At 33.7% G+C, this 23,492-nt stretch overlaps 1 protein-coding gene across 5 annotated transcripts in view; it reads left to right on the top strand.

Annotated features, from left to right (window-relative positions):
• LOC119069418 overlaps positions 1 to 23,195 on the top strand; it is a 186,683-nt gene extending 163,488 nt beyond the window's left edge. For 2 of the 5 annotated variants that reach the window (XM_037173466.1, XM_037173469.1), the window contains exons 5-15: positions 10,304 to 10,417; positions 10,501 to 10,638; positions 10,710 to 10,844; positions 11,488 to 11,564; positions 11,639 to 11,766; positions 14,644 to 14,763; positions 14,870 to 15,015; positions 17,759 to 17,909; positions 17,968 to 18,335; positions 18,840 to 19,037; positions 22,514 to 22,694. In XM_037173466.1, coding sequence (XP_037029361.1) covers positions 10,304 to 10,417; positions 10,501 to 10,638; positions 10,710 to 10,844; positions 11,488 to 11,564; positions 11,639 to 11,766; positions 14,644 to 14,763; positions 14,870 to 15,015; positions 17,759 to 17,909; positions 17,968 to 18,335; positions 18,840 to 19,037; positions 22,514 to 22,611 — 1,673 coding nt within the window. In that variant the 3' untranslated portion in view covers positions 22,612 to 22,694. Of the gene's footprint in view, positions 1 to 10,294; positions 10,418 to 10,500; positions 10,639 to 10,709; positions 10,845 to 11,487; positions 11,565 to 11,638; positions 11,767 to 14,643; positions 14,764 to 14,869; positions 15,016 to 17,758; positions 17,910 to 17,967; positions 18,336 to 18,839; positions 19,038 to 22,513 lie in introns of all 5 variants that reach the window. The other 3 variants (XM_037173468.1, XM_037173467.1, XM_037173465.1) reach the window with 2 other exon arrangements.
• Positions 23,196 to 23,492: the final 297 nt, after the last annotated feature.

The following is a 23,492-nucleotide window of genomic DNA, read 5'->3' as shown; positions in this document are numbered from 1 at the left end:
TTTTTTATTTATTAAATAAACATTTAAATATTAACCGTATATTATATATATATTTCTGTTGATATGAAACTAATGGCTCGTCGGTATAATATTCTCTTCACATGGCATTTATTTATTTACAAAAGAAATTTAAACCGAAACTGAAAAAAAATCATTTAAATGAATAAAAAATGTGATATGAATTTATATGAAAAAAAAAATCATCGCAGGCCATACCCGTTCCAGCGTTTTTGTATTATTTTATTTTTATAATTTATTTATTTTTTTATCTCTGGAGAATGCAAAGAGAAGCAAAAATTGCACGCGGCTAAAAATATTTATTGAAAAAAACAACACTTTTTTTTTGTCTTTCGTTTATTCCGAAAACAAAACAAAACAAATACGAAATTTGTTTTTACAAATGTTTTTTTTTTTTTTTGATTTTTTGTTGTGTTATACTATAAAATAATTGTTGTTTGTACGCTGCACGTCCTGGCTTTCATAAAACAAAACAAAAAAAAAGAACGGGGAAAATCATAAAATAGATATTTTTCTCCCCACCGGCTATTGATTTCAAATCTTTACGTCTACCTAAAAAATTTTTTTTTTATATTTTTCCATTTTTCATTCAAATAATATTTATTTCATGTTATATTTTGTATATTTTGGCGTAAAATATGCAAACAATAATTCATGGAAATATTATTTTGTTCTGTTTAGCAATTCATTTGCATATTCATATAATATCAGATCAGTAGTTGTCTGCACAATCGGCATGTAGCGATATTATTTGTATAAAATAACGAAAATTTTAAGAGGTGATTTATAGATTATTATTTTTTTCTGTGTGAATATTTATTCATCATCATTATCGGTGCAATATGATGATGATCGGTGGAGACTCGTAAAATAGGGGAAAAAACGTAATAATTTAAATGTGAACAGGCTCTTGCGTTCGAACAACAATTATAATTCCTTCATTTAATTGTCATATTTAAGTTCTGTAAATATTTTAATCGATAAATATTTTTCAAATTTATTTTTTGGTTGCAAATTTTATTTTTAGTTTTCATTTTTTTTTCGAATTTTTGTTTAGAAATCGAATTCTTAGTTGGAGTACGTATGTTTTTCCCGAGAGGTGTCGTACTTCTTGGACTAAATGGATCTAAATTGAATTAAAGGGAATCAAATGAAGTAAATGGGACTAAAGAACTGAAAGGGACTAAAGAATTAAATGGTACTAAATGAACTAAATGTGAATTGGATTGAATTAAATTGCTTAAATTAGAATAAATGGACTATATTGAAGTGCAACAGCCCGACGGGTGCTAATACCATTTAGTCCCATTTGACATATTTAGTCCCATTTGACATATTTAGTCCCATTTGGCATATTTAGTCCCTTTTGGCATATTTAGTCCCTTTAGTCCCATTTGACATATTTAGTCCCATTTGACATATTTAGTCCCATTTGACATATTTAGTCCCTTTTTGTTCATTTAGTCCAAGACGTGCAGCATCTCTCGATTTTATCCATAAATAATAGACCTGCACTTTAAACAAAAGATTGTACAGTCTGGCATTTCTATTTTTGCTTCTTCTTTCGTCCAGTGTCAGACGGTATACAATTTTAAAAGTGCAGATCTTTACAGGAACAAAAAGCAAAACAAATTCTAATTTTAACTTATATTTCCATGATTTAACTTAACTGTCATTCATACGAAATGTACATAAAATAACCATGTGTGTGATATTTTTGTTTTTAATTTTCTATAAATGTGCACGACATTTCTTTTTTCCCTATGATTTCAATGAAAATATTTTCCATTTTTATGAATTGGTTTTTGTAAGTGTTGGTTTACTTATTGGTTGTTTTTTTCCGTTTCTTTTTTCTTCATTGAATTTTATGTGCGTGTCCAAATGTGTTTGTCAATAACCTTCTTCCTTAATATGTGCCTATCCCAAACATATTTTAGATACATTTTTCTTTCACCGGAAAATAGGGGTTCAATTTCAAAATGTGGTAATGCTTGAAGAAAAACCGAATAAATTTTTAATTTTAATTATTAATTCAGGAGAATAAATCGAATCATCGCGAGTTTTTTTTATCTCGCTCTCACTCTCTCTAAAATCTCAAACACTCGAAGAAAAAAGTTCATTCAGACATGCTTTCTGATTTGGAAATCGTTGTGACTAGTGTTAGGGTTGATTTCCACTTATCAAAAAAGTACTCCGTGTGAGAGACAGAATTGAATTGTTTCAATTTTTGCTTTGTTTACTTGACAGCTTGAAAATTTCCTAAATTTGAGATTTCTAGAAAAATGTGAATAATTTTATTGAACCTTTAAAAATTGATGGAGCTACCTACCAATCCAGATGTTGTTAAAAATGTGAAGCACAACAACTCTCTAGTCATAAAACATTGTTCTCTTTTCAGCGAGTGTGTTCCTGGTTTCCTACTTACCAAAAAAGTACTCCGTTCGAGAGACAAAATTGAATTTTTTCAACTTTTGCTTTGTTTATTTGACAGCTTGTTGAGTGGAAACCATACTTAACTTGAAATAACCTTTTAAATTGAATATTGCAAAACGTTCCTTAAAAAAAGACAACACACGCCGTCAACGGGCTTTTCGCCTAACTAAACTGACTGAATGACGCGAAGTAATAACTGATTCAATCAGATGCCATTATTGTGGACAACAACCTGATGACGCAAATTATTTGTGTTGCAGTTGAGTTTCGAACCCACAACTGGCAGTTCAATAATTCAATGTGGAGTCACGACTTACACACTGCGCTATTGAGTTGTTTCTTATATAGAAAGAAAATGTTGATAGTATTTAACTCTAATACTATGTTCAAGTGTTTTCGGGCAAAGAAAACCCCAAAGGCGCATCGGAATTTCTCGATCCATGCATATAGTCATTCCGGGACTGTTCTCCATATTCTTCAAACCAAACTGAAGCAATAAAACCTTCATATCATTAAGGTAAAAGGAAATCAGAGAAAAAAAAAATATCTGCGCTCCCAGGCATCTTTCAATTGATGTCCACAGCGATTCCGCCGATTAATTTCTTAAATGGCACTTTTATATAGAGCATATGTCCGAATCTTTAGTCTTCGACTAACTCATACCACACAATGTTCATTGAGGTTTCAACGTTAGAATTCAGTGTTAAGAGTTTTCAATTTCCGCATAACATGTCCCTTTCAATGTACACATCCACTGTATGCAACTATTATGGGACAAACATTAATATTGCCAACCAATATTGGTATTCTAAAGAATCACGTAATAGAGTTACAGCACTCACATTGTATTCGATTGTTAAGTACATAATGTACACAGTACACACCTATGATATAATATCATGTCCTACCACAAGCAGCTTGTAGGTTGAACTGTTCTGTGGCGAAACTGATGATTCAATTTAATCTCATTTTGGAGTATAATATTTTAAGCAACTGAATATTCATTGTCGTCATCGATACCAATTTCATTGAATCGGTATTGTTGCGATGCTTTCGCCTTAGTCTTGGTAAACTGTTGAAGAAGTACCATACACAACACATAGATTATTGTTTAAGACTTGTGTAAGTCGATTACGAGATTCGAACATGTTCATGGCTTACCATTAGTTGTATCGTTTGTACTCTCAAAGCTTTCACGTTCCGAAAACCTTGATCTTCAAAAATAATTCCCGCAAAGAAAAGTTCGTTTTTAGAAATTTGTATCAATCAAATCAAAAACAGGCATACTGAATGGACGAGGTCCCTCTTTCAATTTGTATCACGTGAAGTCGGTTACGTAGTGGTGTCATGGGCATATGCGCAATGCTCGAAGAGACTTTTACGAGCTTTCGTCATTCAACACCTGAGCCTGGGCGACCTGCTTATCAGTCTTCTAAGTTGAACAAATTACCAACAAATTGTTTATCAATCCGTGAATTCAGTTCATGTCGTTACGCAATCTGTATAATGAAGTGTTGGACTGTTCCATACTGATGATTGTCTCGGTATCATCGTCATTATTAATTTAAATTATGTCTACGCTTTGTATTGCCGTGCTGCCATTACTACATGTTTCTTTTTTGCATTATTTAAATTGTGTGCACAACAGCAACAGCTATATCAGCAGCGCGACATCTAATGAACATTTTTGCGCTTTCATTTGCACAAGTAAACGCAACGTTATAGATCCCGAAATGCGGCACAACTCTTAATTTGAATGTTAATTAGACGACATGCAATAAACAACTCGGTTAACCGAAACACGTTTCACTGATGGTCATAATTGCTGTAAAATATATCAATTCGATGACCTTTTTTTTCGTTTACTCTCTTTTTTAACTGAATGTATACATTCAGTACCTAGGAACGAATAAATTAGAATTTATCGTCTGGGTCTTTGAATTATTTATTAAATTATGTTCGGTCATAATACTGAAAATTCAGCCTGGTATCAAATGAAATCAAAATAGTCATTTAAATACCAAGGGTCAAATAATTGGTTTTAATCAAACTAGACATTTTATTGATTCAACCAGCGGCGAAGCCGAGACTGACAAGTAGTCTTGCGCAATGCAATAAATGAACCATCTAAACACGACCGTAGGGCACTGCCTAAAATTTGTTGCTTTGTTGAATCAATGACTGAATCATAGTTTTGAGAGCAAGCAAAAAAAAGACTCTCCTGAATTGGATAAAGCCTGCGCTGGGCAAGATTGCGCATTGATCCGATGATGTTGCATGGTAGAAAACTCTTCTATTTTCCCAATTCTACACATAAATGTTGACGTATTTCTATATAACGACGTCGTTCATCGAGATGCGCATTCTATCCCAATCGCGAGGTGCCGTTTATCATCAGTTTTCTTCAAATATTTACGCAAACAAGAAGAAGAATGTGTATTACATTCAGAGAAAAATGGAAACAGACGCAATCTCAGTATAATACTTTTTGTTGATTTTTATTTTGACGAGTGTGGTGCAGCTCCGAACCGAATCCGAGGGCTGCAAACATAAAAGTCAAAATGGCAATCGCTAAACCATTAAGTAGTTTACTCGCGGCAACCACCGGAAATTAGTATTAACACAACGGTTATTGTAGGTAAATGAGTTTCGGTAGATGCAGCGAGTAAAGTGATTTTAGCTTACGAAATGTTAAAACTATAGAATCTATTAAGAGGAATCATGCCTAAATTGTTGCCTACATTTGGGGGCAAAATTATTATTATTTTGATGATAATTTTGGACTCGCATACTTTTTGCAAAAAGTACGGCCATAGTTTGGTGTTAAGAGTGCTCACCCCTTGCCAATTTTCTAGCCTACATTTGTGCGCAAAAATATTCGTTTTTTTTGATGATTTCTCTGAACCAAAATCTTTTTTTGAGAAAGTAAAACAATTAAAGCATGCAAAATAGTGTTACTTTTAAGGAAAAAATTGGTTTGTGGTCGATAGCTTAAACCATTTGGAGAAACCGTTACACATAAATTTACACATTTGCAAAGGTTTCTCCAAGTGCAATAAGTTATCATTCACAAACCAATTTTTCCCTTAAAAGCAACACATTTTTGCATGCTTTAATGGTTTTACTTTCTCAAAAAAATATTCTGGTTCAGAGAAATCATCAGAAAACGAATATTTTTGCGCACAAATGTAGGCTAGAAAATTGACAAGTGGCGAGCGCTCTTAAAATGTGTTAGTTTTCAGAAAAAAAAATTAAATGCTTTTGATGATGGATGTAACCTAACTCCGAGAAAACCCAATAAATGTGTAAATTTTCGTGAAATAAAACATTTTTGCGCCCAAATGTAGGCAACAATTTAGCCATGTGCAGATTAATCTTAAGAGGCATCGATGCTTAGCTAAAATTGTAGCCTACATTTGTGTGTCTAGTTTTTGATGATATCTTTTCAACAGAATCCTTTTTGGAAAATGTACGACTGCAATAACGCTTTTAATAAAAATTAGTTTTGGTTGTTGTCGTTCGACCGCTCTGAGAAAGGTGAGCGGTTTAAAGAAATTTTCTGTTGCTACAACCAAATCGATTTTCTGTCGAAAGCTAACACATTGGTGGTCATTATTGCGATACTATATTTAAAAAAATGAATTATGGTGGAAAGATATCATCAAAAGTAAACTAAAATCAATATTAAAAAAAAAACGCCCAAATGTATGCTTTTCAGATAGGGAGATAGAGCTTGTACAGGGACTATTTTTTTGAGATTTTTTTAAAAATAAATTTGAGAAATATTTGAAAAACAATTCAATTCCTCAAAAAAGCCCTTGAGAATTCAAGAAACGTTCTGACGTGATTTATTAATTCCCCAAAGCTCATATTATTGCGTCTGTTTTCATATTTCTAGGAGTGTAGTCTGTCTAAAATATCGACTTAACCTCAAATCCATATCCCAGTTAAATTTTCGTTTCTTTTTGTGTTGTTCATCTAAAAAAATTTTATGTTGAAACGCTGTACAAAATAGCCATCCAACCAAACGTTTACCAAAAAAAAAATGTTTAAATAAACAAAAAAAAAAACAAATAAAAATAAGATGTTTTTTGAATATAATTACCTTCAAGACATTTACGAAATTTTTTATTTTCAAATTTAATTTAGATTTAATTATTTGATATTTTTCTTTCGTTTAATTAAATTTAATTTGTTCTTACATATACATATGCTTGCAAAATTGTCGTGAAAATGATTTATTATATATGATTATAAATATATATGCTAAAAATGTTGGGATGGGCTGCCCGGTGACTAAAACTATTTTAAATTATTCATATTTATATGATATATGATATATGTACATGGTTGTGATTATATTTTATTATTTTTGTTGTCTTTTAATTTCATTTAATTTACCTGTTGATTTCTTCCGAAAACATTAAAATGTTTCATTTTTGTGTTTTAATTTAAAACAAAAATATTTTTATTTTGTTTCTGTAAAATATTCGTTTTTCAGTTTAACGAAAATGTCATAATTTTCCTAAATTGAACTTTGCTTATTTACTCTATCATTTTTGATTATGCATAAGAATATACTGTCTTCAATTAATCCTATTTTCGTTCTAATTTTTTGATGTTATGTTACTGTACATTTAACAATTAAAATCTTATCGATGTAACTTTTGAACATTTTCAGGTTCTAGTTTTGTAAATACTCAATTACATGACGATGTCACTAAACACTATTTTGTCGCTTCGATTCGAATAACTGGATTGAAACAGTGAAAAAGAAACATTTTCTCGATGTGACATTTTTCTAACTATCAAATACTGTTCTTCTTTATAACTCCAGAGCCGACTGACGGACATATGCGTCATTATACCATCATATTGTAACAGGGCTTATAATTCGAAATTTAAATTTTTAAGTTCTTAAGATCATCATCACTTAGTAATACCGCCGTATTCACCAATCTCCTATTTTTTATAAGTCCACTTTGTACCACACATTCACAGATGTTTCACATGTGTATGAGTCAGAAGTTATGAATGTGTGGAGCAAAGAAAACTAAACCAATAAGAGATCGGATAAAATGGCTGTACTTTTAGGTATTTATGACTGTACCTGACAATTCTTTTTTTAACGAAAAATATCCCTGAATTACAGTCGCGAGTGTCATAAAGGCACTGGAGGTTCATACATTAATTGTACCGTTTGTAACTGATGAAATTCGAAACATCAAAGCGTTGACAGCAAACAATATTCATTTACTTACTCTTATTTTCCCAAGGATCGAAAGTGGCTTATTACAACCCTAGGGATGAAAAGTAGGTTGACTTCAAGCTGAAATGCAGCTAAAATACATTAAGTAACTTGGTAAAAAAGTGAAGTCTTGTTTTTGTCTTCATTGACCTCGGCTACGCCTCGAATCAACAAAATTCACACGAAAACTCAATTCTCACCTTTTTATGCCCCTTTATGTGAAAGACGTAACTAGTGATAAAACGGGTCTACTAAACAAACATTTTTGTAATGGAATGTTTGTACCCCAAAATTTACTGTACTTTTGTGTGAAAGGCCAGTAAAATAGCAACTGATGCTTCACCACATTTCATTTTTAGTAGAATTTCACCATCCTTGCGAAACGCTTTAGCCGGTTATTTGCAACGGGAATCCAATTTTTTACATAAATAATAATAGTAGCGTCAGGTATTGTTCAACCGGGAGATCACTCTTAAGTGACAGGTCCGGCCACCAGTGCTGATATAGCTGATGAAGGCATTAACCTACATGGTATTGTATGACCAAGCATTAGGGACTACATACTTAACGTGTATTCCGGACCACGCCCTCAAAGTATTTTACACTCTGAAGGATTTTTGACTATTGTGCGTTAGTAAGCCGGTAAGCCGTGTGACAGCTGTACACACCCAACTACACCAGATTTGAACCGATTCAGCCCAGTTGTGTACATGTCTGACAACCGTATTTTTTCTGCTGTGATTGAGTTTCGAACCCTCACACTACCGACTCAATCGAATATTGGAAATCAAACGAGTTAACCATTATGCCATTGAGTTGTCAATGTTTTTTAGAAGGGACATGTGATTCAAATCTTCTACTTCATACAGCACATTTTTAACCCATTATAATGCGTTGTAGTCTAACTTTCCCCAAGAAATTATTAGATAGTCGTCTCATGTTTGATAAAATGTGAAATTGAAAGCCTCACAAGAACTATTTAACATACGTTACCATCAATTTGCATTTATAAGCACTGATTATACTTTAGCCAGCCAGAACAGTATACGACAAATAAAACTGGAAGCAAACAATGTTTTCCCTTAATTATACACATATTTCACGTTCACGAGCAGATACAATGTCCTTAATTATTTTAATGCAAACACTCTCCTACATTACCTCCATAATTGAATGCTGATTGCACATACTATTTCTTTTTACGTTTGATAATATGGGGGGCACAACATTTTGTTTGTTGATTATTTGCAGTTGAAACGAATAATTTAAGTTAATGGAAAATCAATAGAACATGAAATTAATTATCTGCTTAATTAAATTTCTCACATTATATTTATCAGATTGTGCAGTTTTGTAACCCGTTTTCAATTTATGATCAAGTAAATGGCAATTTGGTAATTGCAAATGACATTATTTACAAACGGTGTTGATGTGTGCTGTGATTTCATAAAGTGCCAGCAAATCGACACATATAAAATAGTCGTTTCCTTTTGATATTATGTATGCATCCACCGACAGTAGCCCCGTATGGAAGCGTATGCGTCCGACTACCGTTAAATCTTTGCGAAAAGTAACGCGTACAATCCAAGATACCGTAAATTACCTTAATTTATGTGATTGATCTACAACGCATACGACTAATTAAAAACAGCAAAGTGACACGTGACATTAGCGAATCATAAGAAAAATAAATCGTTCATTTAGTTCCGCTTCGAATAGACTTTTCCTTTTTTTTTAATATTTAAAATGATTCGATTGGCATAAATGAAATTTCATTTTTCTTATGATTCGCTATTGTTACAAGTATCGTTTCTGTAAATTGAAACACTTTGATGGGTCATTTTTTGTCATTTTCGACTTCTCGAATTCTTTAAAACCAATTCTGCCTTCCTTAACAAGATAAAACTAAGCCATTAAATTAGAATGAATTTTTTGTAGATCCACAATTTTCACTCGACGCTCACTCCAATAACTATGAACCAATGAAACCTCTCATTTTATTACGTTTGTAACAGGGCTTTTTTCTGAGAACTTCAATTCTATTTTTCAAATTCCGAAAAAATTGTCGTAAGTGTCGTAAGTGCACTAAATACTGCCATACCATGGAACAAAACGTTACATCGAGAAGAGAACAAGAAAAATCTTTTGATCTTGCAGTAGACGTCAGTGAGAAGACATGAATTTCTTTAAGCTGGTACACTAATACAAACATAGGTATTTTGCACGGACGAGCCAGTTACACGCTCGCATGTGGTTGTGGTAAAACCGTATGAGCAGTTTTGTTTGTATGAGTGGACCAGGTGAAAAGCAGTTGAAGAAAATTGATGTCTAAATTTCACCAGCGTTTACTGTAGAATGAGTTAAGGTTTTATTGTACGTAACGAATGATTTAAGAGTGTTGTTTTTACGTAAATTGTCAAAGATCATTGTTTATCTAATAATTCAACTCAATTAAATTTTAACGAAAAATCGCAACCATGCTTATAAACGTATCAAAAAATAAGACATTGTACATTATAGTAATAGCGACGCGATATTCCATTGTAAGTTTACTAAATCGCGATTTATAATAATCTCCAAATTTTTCAATTTTATGTCCCTCAGATTATTGCAAGGGCCGTGAAACCCTACAGAATTTGTGCGAACAAATCGCAGGTGACGCATTACTTTACAGTTTGTTTAAAGAAAATGCCGAACCGGTCAAATGTCCGTTGAGAGGTATAACTATTTCGGTTCAAGGCTTAATGTCGCGGCACAAAATTAAAATTCATTTTTTTTTCTTCTTCTTCATTTCGACTTAGGACCATTCACGTTCACGTATAATCGGGGACATGGTGAATGCAAAAATCCCGTATCAAATATTGATAGTTGCACAGAAGACAGCCGATTACTGTTAAGTTTTCAAGCTTGTCCAGACGTTTCAGGCACTGAGAGTACTGGTATGTTTATTGAAATCAGCACAGAATATTCGTTACAATAAAAAACAAATATTTTTTTTTTGTTAAATTAGTGGAAGAACTTACCTGTCTAGCCGCTTGGAAGGATGGAAATTCCAGATATTTGGTTGGATTAGTGTCACATCATCATGCTGTGTCGAATGAGGAACGTTATCGTTGTTTTGTTTACGAGAAAATCTCCTCTCTAGGTAATGCAAAAATTTGTTTTTGAGAATGTCGTAATGCAGCGTTAAAAGAGCGAAAAAAACATGGTAAAAAACCAGTTAATTTAACTGAGCTCGATGTCAACTCTATAGAGTGTTCAGTTTCGCTGAGAGCCACGGCCTATCTTCAGAAATATTTTCCTTCGATATATTCGAGAATTACCGAAAATTGTCAAGAATTTTATGAATTTAAATTCTTGTAAATTCTCGAAATTCTTAATTCTTGAAAGTTTTCAATTATCATCAAGAATCAATTTCCCCGAAAATGAACTCTCCGCAGAGCGATTTCTGACCAGTAAATTATAACTTATCTGCGAGTCATCATTCGTCGAAGTGAAACTAATTGCATGCAAATTTAAACTGCGCTAACTCCCAAAGTTTTCTATTCATTCCTGAACTTTTGACAGCTGACCAACAGATCAGTTAAATTTAACTGGTTCTCGCTCTCAGCAAACACTCTGTGGTGTGCTTCGTAATTCAAATAATGTGATTTTAATTAAACAAGCAATTGAATCGGAACTTTGTTGGAAACTCTTATTTGTACGAAACGGAGCACCTGCGATGTGATAATGTAGTTGATGTTGGTTAATTGAAAATGTGATACAATATATTTAATGGTTGTCCCCAGGCGGTAGTTCTAAAGATGCCGAATACAAACTGGCTCAGTCTGGCGATGCAACATGCAACGGTTTGGATAGTGCCGAGGTATATTAAAAGCAAAATTAAATGAATTTAAATGTTACAAAAAGTGAAATATCATTTCAACACATTTTTATTAGGTTGGATCACGTATCATGACATTACGTAAGGCGCCTCCAGCAGAAAGATGCGATTTTCCAACGTGGTTTAAAGGACCACGCCACTGGCATGCATTAATGAATAATGCCGGTTACATATTTCATCCGAAGTAAGTTGAATAAAATAAATAATAAATTTTTCCTCATTAAAATCATATCTCTCATGGTTTATCAACGTTAATAAAAATATTTTATGTTAATTTCTTTATCTGCATTTTCATTTATTTTATTTTTTAAATGAAAACTGAATACTAAGAAAAACACATTTTTTTCTCCTTTCATACACACTCTCTCGCTCTCATCCTCTTTTTATGGTTATATACGGACGGAATATATGATTATGAATAAAAGTTTCTAATTTAGAATTCAAATTAATATGAAGTTTTTACGATCATTTAAATTTTTATGGCTTCATATGTTTCACTGGGATGAGTGTCGAGTGTTTTTTTTTTGTTGTTGTTGTGTGAGATGAGTATACAATTCACAGACAAATGGCTTACTAATCTTATTAAATCTCTCGGTAAATTTTATGTCGATGTGTCCCCCAGTCACTCAATTTTAAAATAAAAATGAAAGATTGAATACAAATTAGAAAACATTCACTTCGGTACAGACCTTAAGAGAAATGAGCACTTTGCAAATTTGAAGCCAACATTTATGCGAAAAAATATTTGCTTTTTGATGATTTCTCTGAACCAAATTTTTTTGAAGAAATAAAACCATTAAAGAACTCAAAAATGTGTTACTTTGAAACGAGAGTTTGGTTTGGGAGTTATAACTTAACCCACTATACAGATTGTGTAAATTTATGTAATCTGCACAGGTTTCTCCAAGTGGGATGAGTCATCACCCATAAACCAATTTTTCCTATAAAAGTAACACATTTTTTGCATGCTTTATTGGTTTACTTTTTCAAAATAAGATTTTGGTTCATAGAAATCATCAAAAAACGAATATTTTTCCACCTAAATGTTGGCTTCAAATTTACAAAGAATCCATTTATCTTATGCGGAATCTTCAATTGGAAAATTTGTAGCCTATATTTGGTCGCATAAAAGCTATATTTTTTATGATAATTTCGATCTCGCACCCTTTTTTGGAAATGTTTTGGCTTTGAATGAAGAATAGAAATGTTTGTGGCGATGTAACTTAAATCAGAGAAAACTCAATAGTTCACGAAAATTGACACAGATTTTGAGTTTTATCTGACCTAAGTTACATCACCACAAACATTTCTATTCTTCATTCAAAGCTAACACATTTCAACACCAAACGATGTTTTTACTTTTTCCAAAAAGCATACGAGTCCAAAGTTATCATCAAAAATAAAACATTTTTGCGCCCAAATGTAGACTATAAATTTGCCAAGTTAAGATTCCTCTTAAGAGGTATCGATACTTAGCTAAAACTTTGCCTAGGTGAAATTCGTCTAAGGTTTTTCAAGATTTATCAGGGCACCGACTTTAGTTTATTTTTCTGAACTGTATCAATACCCTCTCTAGCAAACGAACTTCGTTTTTACGCGGTCAAAATACCACCTTCTTCCTTTGTGAACAACTACATTGCATTTTTAGCACCTTACCACCTTAACCACAAAGTAAATGCTACAAATCTGTTTTGTTCGCTACTTCGCAATTGAATGTTAAAACTATCCGGCTATCCGCTTCCAGACTGAACCTAGTGATCCTTTGTTTCGACTCCCGTTCATCATGCAAATCACTTAAGAGCAATGAAAAATTTGTAGCCTACATTTAGGCGGGAAAATGATGATTTCTCTGAACCAAAATGTTTTCTATTCAATATCCTCCATACCAAAGTATTGCTTGAAAGTGAAACCTTTTCCATTAATTTTAGTATTCATACCGAAAAGCAATTTAGAAAATTTAATCGATCGAAACAACAATTATGTAATAACATCTCTAACATTTCGCTCCACTAAGCAATCACCTTCAGCAAGTCCATTGAGCTTAACGCCAAAATGGAATCATCTTGCATTCATCGTTTCAGATATATACTTTAAGGAAGATCCCCATCTCATCATACCGCACCAAGGGGTAAATTACTGCCCAAAAACGTGTGAAACCTTTTGCTGATTTGTAAATATTTGCTCCATCGGCTCCATTACTAATTGCCAATATTTGTTGGGCTTACCTAACATTTGCCGGATCCGCCAAATTTTCAAATTATTTCCCGTAACTAGTCTCTAATTTCTTCAATTTCATGGAAGAACTGCAAGGCCTGCATCCTTTTCGTTCTAATAGGGAAAAGTGTAGAAGACAACAAGATCTACATTTTTGCATGACACATCAGGGCTTGACTGTAAAAAATCGATCTAGAATGCATTGGTCAAAAATAAACGACTAAGTTGACAAAATGACGTTTTGTCTGATGACATTTGAGGCAAGAAAATTTCTATTTTCTAGTCTCTTTCTCTTCCGCTGGGAGAAAATACACATTTTCTAGCTTGAACTGTCATTTTGTTTATGTTTGCAAATTTTTTTTATAACCAACCGAAGTTTTCGTTTCGTGGAGAAAAATGGTTATTTGTACCGTTGTGTTCACCTCGGGAAAAGAATACAAATTTTAAACTCGAGCAATTCGTCCCACGTAATTGCTTCAAGTCGCTCGTATTTGCCTGTTATGGCGGTAATTGTATTCAAAAAATTGACGAAGCACCCAATATTTGCTTCGAGCTGCGACACTAATTATTCGAGTATATAACCCCTCGTACCGCACATATTCCACGACGAGTAAACATGGCCCACATGATAATAATAACAATAATAATGGTATATAGTGGTAATGGTAATACCAAGCATTTAGTGGGTATATTTGGGATGTTCACTGTGTTTTACCCCAACTCCCGACCAAGCGATATCGAATAGATTCTCCACTTTTTTCTATGTATAAAACGTTAAATTAAAGTTGAATGATTATTTTGGAAAAAGATTTTTTTTTTCTAAATTTGAACACACTTTACATTGCAGTGATGGATCGATGCACATAACTAAGCAAAGTGGATTCATGGAGACAAGAGCTTTGTGTGAACAAATTAATAAGCAAACGGCCACAGAAATGATGGCGGTTGTTCATTACACCACCGGATGGTAAATACATATTTTCCTCGATTTTTTTTTGCTGCTGCTGCACTTAATTCACTGGAATGACAGTTTTATTGATTCAATTTTTTTTTTCTTCCCCGCGCGAATATAGTCAATCAGGATTTATGTGCATGATGTTTTATCGACGAGACACACATGTGGCTGAAATTCAGATGGGTACACCAGCTGGAACTGTCGCGGATGCATGTGCAATGTCTAATTTTGACATAAACAAATTGTCGTACATTACTCTGTTAGGTACAAGTATTTTCTATTATGCTCGGAAAATGTAATCAAGCTATCGATTATCTCATTCCGGTTTCGGTTCAATGTAGTGACTGTTCAATGTTCGTTTGAAAATATTGAGCAACTTTACGCAGGGACTATTTTTGGGAAAACGTTTTCTTAAATTTTCCGACATTTTCCAAGATTTCCGAAATTTTCGAAGATTTCCCAAATTTTACTTTATTTTATCAAAAAATATTCTTGGAAAATTGTGGGAAAATTCAAGACAAATTTTTCCTAGAAATAGTCAGTGAGCTTTAAACTTCCCAAGTAGCATTTCATAACCGCGGTTAGAAAATGACTTATTCGTTGCAAACTTTTTCGTTGTCCAACGGTTATGTAACGAATAAGTTATGCTCAAAATAACTTATTCGTTATGTAACCGTTTCACAACTAATTCGTTATCATTCAATTTATAACGAATTAGTGGTACAACCGTTAATAAACGAATAAGTGAATAGATAATTTTTGCCAAAAACTTATTCGTCAATTAACCGTTATGCAACCAATAAGTTGAAGAAATCTCTTTCACTAATTCGTCGTAAAACGGTTGAGCAACTGATGCATTTTCAATTTTGCGTCAGTTGGAATAAGATGTCATGCTAAAAAGTTCGCTCGGAATATATAACTATCTATTTATGTGTAAAATGTGCTAAATAGTGTTTCAGTTTTCAGTCACTATGTGAAAATGAAATTTGAAGAATGTTTGTGCTGCAAATTGTTAATACTTTGTGAATTGTCGTATTTTTCTAACTTATTGCCAATTCGTAGATTAACATTTTATTGATCAATTTCACTAGTTTTGTTTGTTGCTGTTGTCGAAGTTAGGTTTCTTATGTCTTGTTAGGTCTCTTGATAGGAGTTAGGGTCGACAACAGTATCTTACAATAAAAGTGAAATTGATGGATAAAACTTTGTTGAATTGGCATTAAGACAATACGGTGCTAATTATCAAAGATGTAGAAAAACGAGTGGAAAAACGTGTGACTGACTGAATTGTTGACTAAAATCGAACCGTGAATAAAATAAGAACAGTTCACCGTGCCTCTTACTTTAGTTACGCACCAAATGATGAATGATAATAAATAATTAAAAACAAAAAAAAATCAGTTGAATTGCTGTGCATAAAAACATCTTTACGAATATTGCACATACAATTTTCCAGATAAAACGTGTTCTTGAAAGTGTAGCTATAAGCTGAAAATAATGATAAACGAAAACGTTGTGAAACGGTAGTACAACTAATAAGTAAGACGGTATCGAATTTTCAAATGTGATTTATAAGTCCTACGTCGGTTATACAACCGTTTCACAACTTTAACCAATTCGTTGTATAACCGTCTTACAACCAATTCGTTACTAGAATCTCACAACTTTCGCAACTGGGCAAAAACCGTTGTACAACCGTTATTGCAACGTTGTAGCAACGTTGCGACAACTAATTAGTTATTTTGGGTTATCTTCAAATAATTTATAACCGCGGTGTAATAACAGTTGTACAACCGAATTTTAACCGTTGAATGCTACTTGGGTTTAGATTATTCTCCGAATTGTCAATTGGAATAATCTGCAGAGCTGACCTAAACATGCTCGGTCGGGTTGGGTTTGGGATTTTCAAGTTCCTTTGGGTTCGGGTTTCAAAACCAATCATTCGGGTTGTCTTGAGGGATTCTTTTGAAAAACGTCCGACCGAAATCGGACGCAATTTCCAGTGGAATTTTTTATATGTTCCCTGAAAGATATTCGACGACCCGAAAAGACAAAAACACTTCCAAAAAAATACTTCGAAGCTTGTGTGGCTAGCGTGAGGTGATCAAAAACCAAAAACACGCAGTTTTCTTACAGAAATTTCTCCAATTACACGAACCGTACAAGATTGTGTGGAGTGGCATTAGAAAGGTAATTGCAAATAGGGTCTTATTGGGTTTAACATTAATCCACACTGAGATATGTGCAGTTGCAGTTTTCAACCGAAAAAAGACTGAAAATTTGCTTACAGAAATTTCTAAAGGTACACGAGCCGTACAAGGTCGTGTGAGGTGTCCTTAGAAATGTAATTTTATGTTGTTTCAGGGCAAATAGGTCTTATGGGGCTTTGCAATCATCTACAATGAAATATGAGAAGTTGAAATGTAAGTGCTCATATTTCATCGCAATGCTACCAAACTTCTGTAAGAGTCTTAATTGCCTTGAAACAACATAAAATCACCTTTCTGTTGACACCCCACACGACCTTGTATGGCTCGTGTACCTCGTGAAATTTTTGTTAGATAAGTGTAAGTTTTCAGTCTTTTTTGGTTGATAACTTCAACTGCGCATAATCTTAGTGTGGATGAATTTCAAACCCGATAAGACCGTATTTGCCCCGGAAGTACTAGCAATTAACGTTCTAATATCCCACACGACCTTGTACTCCTCGTGTAACTGGATAAATTTCTGTAAGAAAAGTGTATGTTTTTGACTTTTGGTCAGCTCCGACCAGCCACACAAGCTTCGAAGAATTTCTTTGAAAGTGGTTATGTCTTCTCGAGTCCAATACCTTTCTGGACATATATAAAAAAGGCGTCTCCGATTTCGGTCGGATGTTTTTCAAAACAATCGCTCTAAGGACCAAATTTTATGCAATTTTCTTGTGCTAACATCTGCCCGCACACGCAAGAACGTCTGATTTCGTTCAGTTATTTACGTGGCACTAATTTTCTTTTCCCAACTCCAGCAAGTAATCCCGAATCGCAAGAATGTCCACTGGGTGGACTATACAATCTTAAAGGCGCCATAGGCCCACCATATATATCATCGCGTCATAAACGAAACCATAGCAATAAGATGCACAATCATCATCATCATGAGACGGGTGGCCATCGAAGGTACGTAAATAAATGCTTGGAAATTGTGCAGCGACACTGCAACCGAATTCATTTACAGACATTCAACGCTAAGTTTTCGCAATTCGGAGGACTTTGATCATGGCTCCTGGCACATGCAAACACGCGGCATTCCGACTAGAAATCGACGAGAGACCAGTGACGAAATCGTCGACCATGATAATTTCAAAATTTCACCACAGTCGAACGATCAGAGAGTAGAACGAAGAAATCTTCGCAAGCGAAGGGATACGAAAGTGGTGGAGAGAGCGTTGAGCGTGAATACGAGTGTAAATGACACCCAAAGAAGCAGAAGAGACGTTCCAGGTTGTGTAGTTAATTACAATGCACAGCGACAATTGTTGGTAGGATGTACAGAACCAAATGTTATTGAGGTCAGACCTCAGTGTAGTGAAGATAGTGATGAAGGTAAGAATCGTTTCAATAAATTATGTTTTTGTTAGATGGTCAATCAAAGACCAGCAATACCCGATGTAGTGTACAACTAACTCAATGGCGTCTAAATGCTTTCCGTTTCCTGTCGTGTTTAGCCAAAATAACGTGTTGCTTACGAAAGATCAGTAAGCTTTGAGCTTTTCTTGGATTTCATTCAAGAAACTCAAAGCTCGCGAAGGCTCTTCAAAGCAGAGACACAAAAGGAAAACATTATTTTGATGTCTTAACACGGAAGTAACTCGATTGGGTTGCCAGTGCGAGGGTTCAAAACTCAAGCGCATGAGATAAAAAAAACCGATTGTCAGACTAGTAAACGAAGCAAATCTAATTGAATAGGTAGTTGATATGAGGGTAGTTGAGTGGAGAGTTTATACATGGATTACCGGCAAAAGCATCAACTTTTTCCATTTATTTTTCACAAATTTTCAAGTTCTTTACCTTTAGCCGAAATCTAATTGTTTACGATTTCTGTTTCAGAATATAATTGCCATGGATCATGGACAGAAAATTCAACTGTTTTTATAATAGCAAAGCATGTTGGATCACAGCACGGTATTTGCATTACCTATAGACCTTTGGAAGGTAATTCAGTGCGACTAGTTGTCGGCGACGGTTGCCATAGAGGCACTCTACCACCTCCGGATCATCATTTAACTGCAAATCTCACCGTTCGTGGTAAGTTTTTTTTTTTAGTCATAACATTTCTTATGTTTTTTGACTACTTAGTGCAAAACTTTATAGTTCTTTGAACGTATGAAGACACTCAGGGAAGTCCAAGGAAATTAAGATTTTATTAATGTACATCTGAGTCAATTAATCATTTTACATGTGACGAGATTTTAAATTAAATATTATAAATTTCGTCCAATTTATTGTTCGACGGACGTATTCCAAGGATGCTTGTTGCGTTCCCCTGTTGTATGGAAGTTAAAGAAACTCTAAATAAATGATCAAAATAGATCGCTATCACTTCACTGTCACATTCCGAACCGAGCTGAGATCTCCAACCATAACCGTGGTTTTGCAAGAAATCACCAGCCGTAGTCGAAGAAAGCTCGGTTTTAGTTCGAGACGAGAATTGGCAAGAATATGATTTAGCCCAGAATGAAGCATTCATTTTATGTCAGGAATACCAAGGTTGTATATGAGGAGGTAACACCAATCGGCAGCTATCGGTAACTCTCGCGGTAACTCTAACTGGAATTCAGTACGAAATTTTAAGTGAACTGAAATCTCGCTACAATTTTGTATGCAAATTTCAGCAAAGTTTGGCGGATTTTTGCGATAACGGCCCCAGTGAACGGCGTAACCTCATCATGTAAAGCATTCCGCATTCTTGTGGTTTTACTTTCAGTCTACCATTGAACAAAAATACGAAAATCCGGTTCAACTTTGTATTTAATGGTAATTTTTGATTCTGAACCTTATTCATCAGCTGAGTAATCAAGCACACTTCCATTAGTACATTTCGTAGTACGTACCATAAAACGTCGTTTCGTATGCATTTAACGTACATATTTTCATGCATAGAGTTAATTGTGATATAGCTGCCTTCGACAAAACTAATTCATGTGAAAATAATCTAGAAGTGTAACTATTCCAAAAATGAAAGTTCTTAGTAATCACGCCGTTCTAACCTAGAGTTTCGTTTTTCTTTAAAATTTTTCCGATTTCTCGGATGATCAATTTTTGACAGTTTTGATACTTCACACGTAACAAAAATCTAGAGCGTTCGAAAAAGTAACATCGAGTATATCAAAATCGGTGCCTTCGACTCATACCCTAAGAGTAATTATACCTAGAGAGGAAATTTCGAACAAAATTACGTAAAATATGTGGTCCCAACAATAAATACGAAATGTTTATTGGTATATGTGTTTGTCCTCTTAATTAAGAGGGCAAATTTAACTATACAAAGCAAACGCATACATGTATTGGTGTAAAATTATACGAAATTTGTATCTTATACAAACTGATGTTGGGACCATATTTCGTCGTACCAATTTCCTCTCTAGGTATAATTACTCTAAGCTCATACCTAGTCAGGAAGTTACGAAACAAATTACGTAAAATTTGTGGTCCCGACATGAAATACGTAAAATTTGATAATGTGAGTTTTTCCTTACTAACTTGGTGGGGAAATTAGCGCAAAATCAAATTAACCAACGTCTACATGTATTAGTAAAAAGCTCTTCGTAAAATTGTACAAAATATACATCTTACACAAAATGGTGTCGGGACCACATTTTATATTACGAAATACCAGTGAATGACTAGTCTAAGATCGGTGCAAGTCGAAAAAAAACCGACAATTTTTCGAATACTCGTTGCTATGCTGTTGCCACCTTAGACGAATTATATATAGACTGGAAATTACGAACAAAATTACGTAAACATTGTATCACCGACATGAAAAACGAAATATTTGACAGTGTGAGAATTGGTGGGCAGATTAGCGGGAAGAATTTGTTTTTTTTACCACACAAATCTTTTGAATTAAAAAAAATATATTGGAAATGAAGTTGGAAACTTTAAGAGACCTGGAGTGTACTCCAAGAAGTGTGATTTATTCCAATCGATTAATAAGTACGCAAAAGGTTTCAGTGAAAAATATTTTCGAATTCACACAATTTTGACACAATTCATAAATAAAACACGTGAAAGTTGAGACCTTTTCTCGTCTTCCACCCTCGAAAAAAAACGCGTCTGCACAATATTTTCACAGTTAATTAATGGTAAATCGTCCCGAATATCAAAAAAAAAAAAACTTTACATTCGCGTTACTAGCTTTTCAAAATACAGACTGATGTTAGGCAATGAAACTATATGAAGATATGGACTAGTATCATAATTTGTATGGAGCGGAGGATATACCAATTTCGCTTATTTCATTCTCAGACGAACTAATTTTTCATTTAAATTTCACCAAATCTATCGAGTTCAACAAATGCATTGAGCGTAACCAAAGTATATAAACACTGAAGGTAATGCAGACCCTCAGCGGATCAGAGAAATTACGGATCCAAACTTTCAGGTGAATTCATTTTGACGCAAAAAAATTCAATACGTGTGCAACATGACGGAGCTAAAATTCCCCTGAAAGTTTGGGTCCGTGTATAACTGTGAATTTGCATTATTCTTAGTTTCCTCTTACCAAAAACGTACTCCGTGTGAGAGACAAAATTGAATTTTTTCAATTTTTCCTTTGTTTTCTGACAGCTGGCTCTCTCACGGCTCTCTCACGGAGTACTTTTTGTTGAGTGGAATGGACACTTTACCTTCAGTGTTTATATACTTTGGAACGTAACGCTTGCGGAAAATTGAAAATTTTAAACATTTTTTATTTGGCGCATCCAGAAACAATTTGATTTCCAATGTTTTTACTTATGCTCACGTAGAGACATCGAGCTGGACAAAGTTATTTGCAAATTGGCGCAAATTGCGCTATTGGCTAAATGATTTGTATGTTGAGATGTAATCCTCGTACAACGGATTTTCAATTTATTCGCTAGCGACTTGTATTTGCGAATAACTTTGTCCAGCTCACTGTCTCTACCTCAAAGAGAATACGATTTAAGTTAAAACATTAGAAATTAAATTGTTTCTAAATTCGGTTATTAAATATTTTTTTAAATTTCCTGCAAGTGAAGCTGGAATCGCAGTTTACCGTTTTGGGCCTCCGTTTAAACAATGCGCATGATAGAGAATTCATGCATTCACAATGCATTTGTTGAACTCTATTTGTTCAATTTTTACATGAAAAATGAGGTCATCTTAGGGTGAAATTAGCGAAATTGTTATTTCCACCCAAGGCTGTAAACTTTGGGGAGGTCACGCAGATCCAGATACGCGGGTGACACACCACAGTTGATGATAAAATTCTCGGTGGTGAATTTCTTTTACATTTAAAATCATCAGAAGTGATGAGTTCCCGCGTATCTTATAAAATGGCGATCTGCGTGACCTCCCCAAGTGTACAGCCTTGATTTCTACCGGCTTGTATGGACATACCATACCTGGTTTATACGTTCATTGATGTTGGGTACTCATTTTATCGAACGAAACACCAGTCTGGGTATAATTTGTCAGTAATACTCTAAAAAAGTTTACTAGGTTTTCGTATTGACAATTCCAATTTTTTATTATTTCAGGTAAATGCTCCGACACAAACTTATCATGTCCTGTGTCAACCAGCAACTGGATCGTAATTTGTATTTTATCACTTTTATTAGTATTTACAAATAGATGACTTCATGTCTACACCATTTAGAACAAAAACAATTTGTAATCAATGAAAGTCTAAAATAAAAGATAAAAAAAGATGAAAAAAAAACTAATTTTGTTTTCAAAGAAAAAAGTAAGAGAAAAAAAAATGTTTTAAAAAAGAATTTATTAGAGAATTTTTTGAAAGTATTGTAAATGTGGCTACAATTAATTAAAAATTAACAATATTTAGTAAACTTAAAAAAGAAAACAAAAATGAAAATTAAAAGGGAAAAAATATTATCTGTCAACAACAATTTTAAATTAAAAAATAAAATGGTAGCACAACACCAGTTTGAAGTGGGATGGTAATTTGATCGGAATATTTTCAATTCTTTTGCTATTTATAGTTCAGTTGTATAATTGTTCCAACTATTATAAAATAATATAAACTGAAATTGTTATGTCACTGACTGTGGTGCAGACACATCAACATTAGACATTACTTTCAAACATCTCGCGTCAATTAATTCTTTAATTTAAACGGATATAATAATAATGGTTCGTTATAAATGCAAAGTAAAAAAAAAATAAAATTTAAATTAACACAAGGAAAGGACTTGAGTAAATATGTAAAAAAAAACAAAATTTAATGAATTTACGTAAGCAAAACCATGAGTATCCCACTGAGAGCTGACATTTTGTCAGTATTTTCTATGACGATTCCGGGAGGCAAATTAGTTTGTAGAATTTGCATCTAATTATTTTCGAACAAACGCAATTTTACATACGGCATTCTGCGATTGAAAAGTTTGCTTACAAACGAAACATGACTGAGATGCTCCATGATCAGTCTTACGGTGTCAAATGATTCACTGTTTGCAATTCGCATTTTGGGATTAATTATGGTCCGCAACGCTCCAAGAT

Source organism: Bradysia coprophila (assembly GCF_014529535.1).
Source record: "Bradysia coprophila strain Holo2 chromosome X unlocalized genomic scaffold, BU_Bcop_v1 contig_35, whole genome shotgun sequence".
Lineage (NCBI taxonomy): Eukaryota > Metazoa > Arthropoda > Insecta > Diptera > Sciaridae > Bradysia > Bradysia coprophila.
This window is presented reverse-complemented; position numbering and strand designations above follow the sequence as displayed.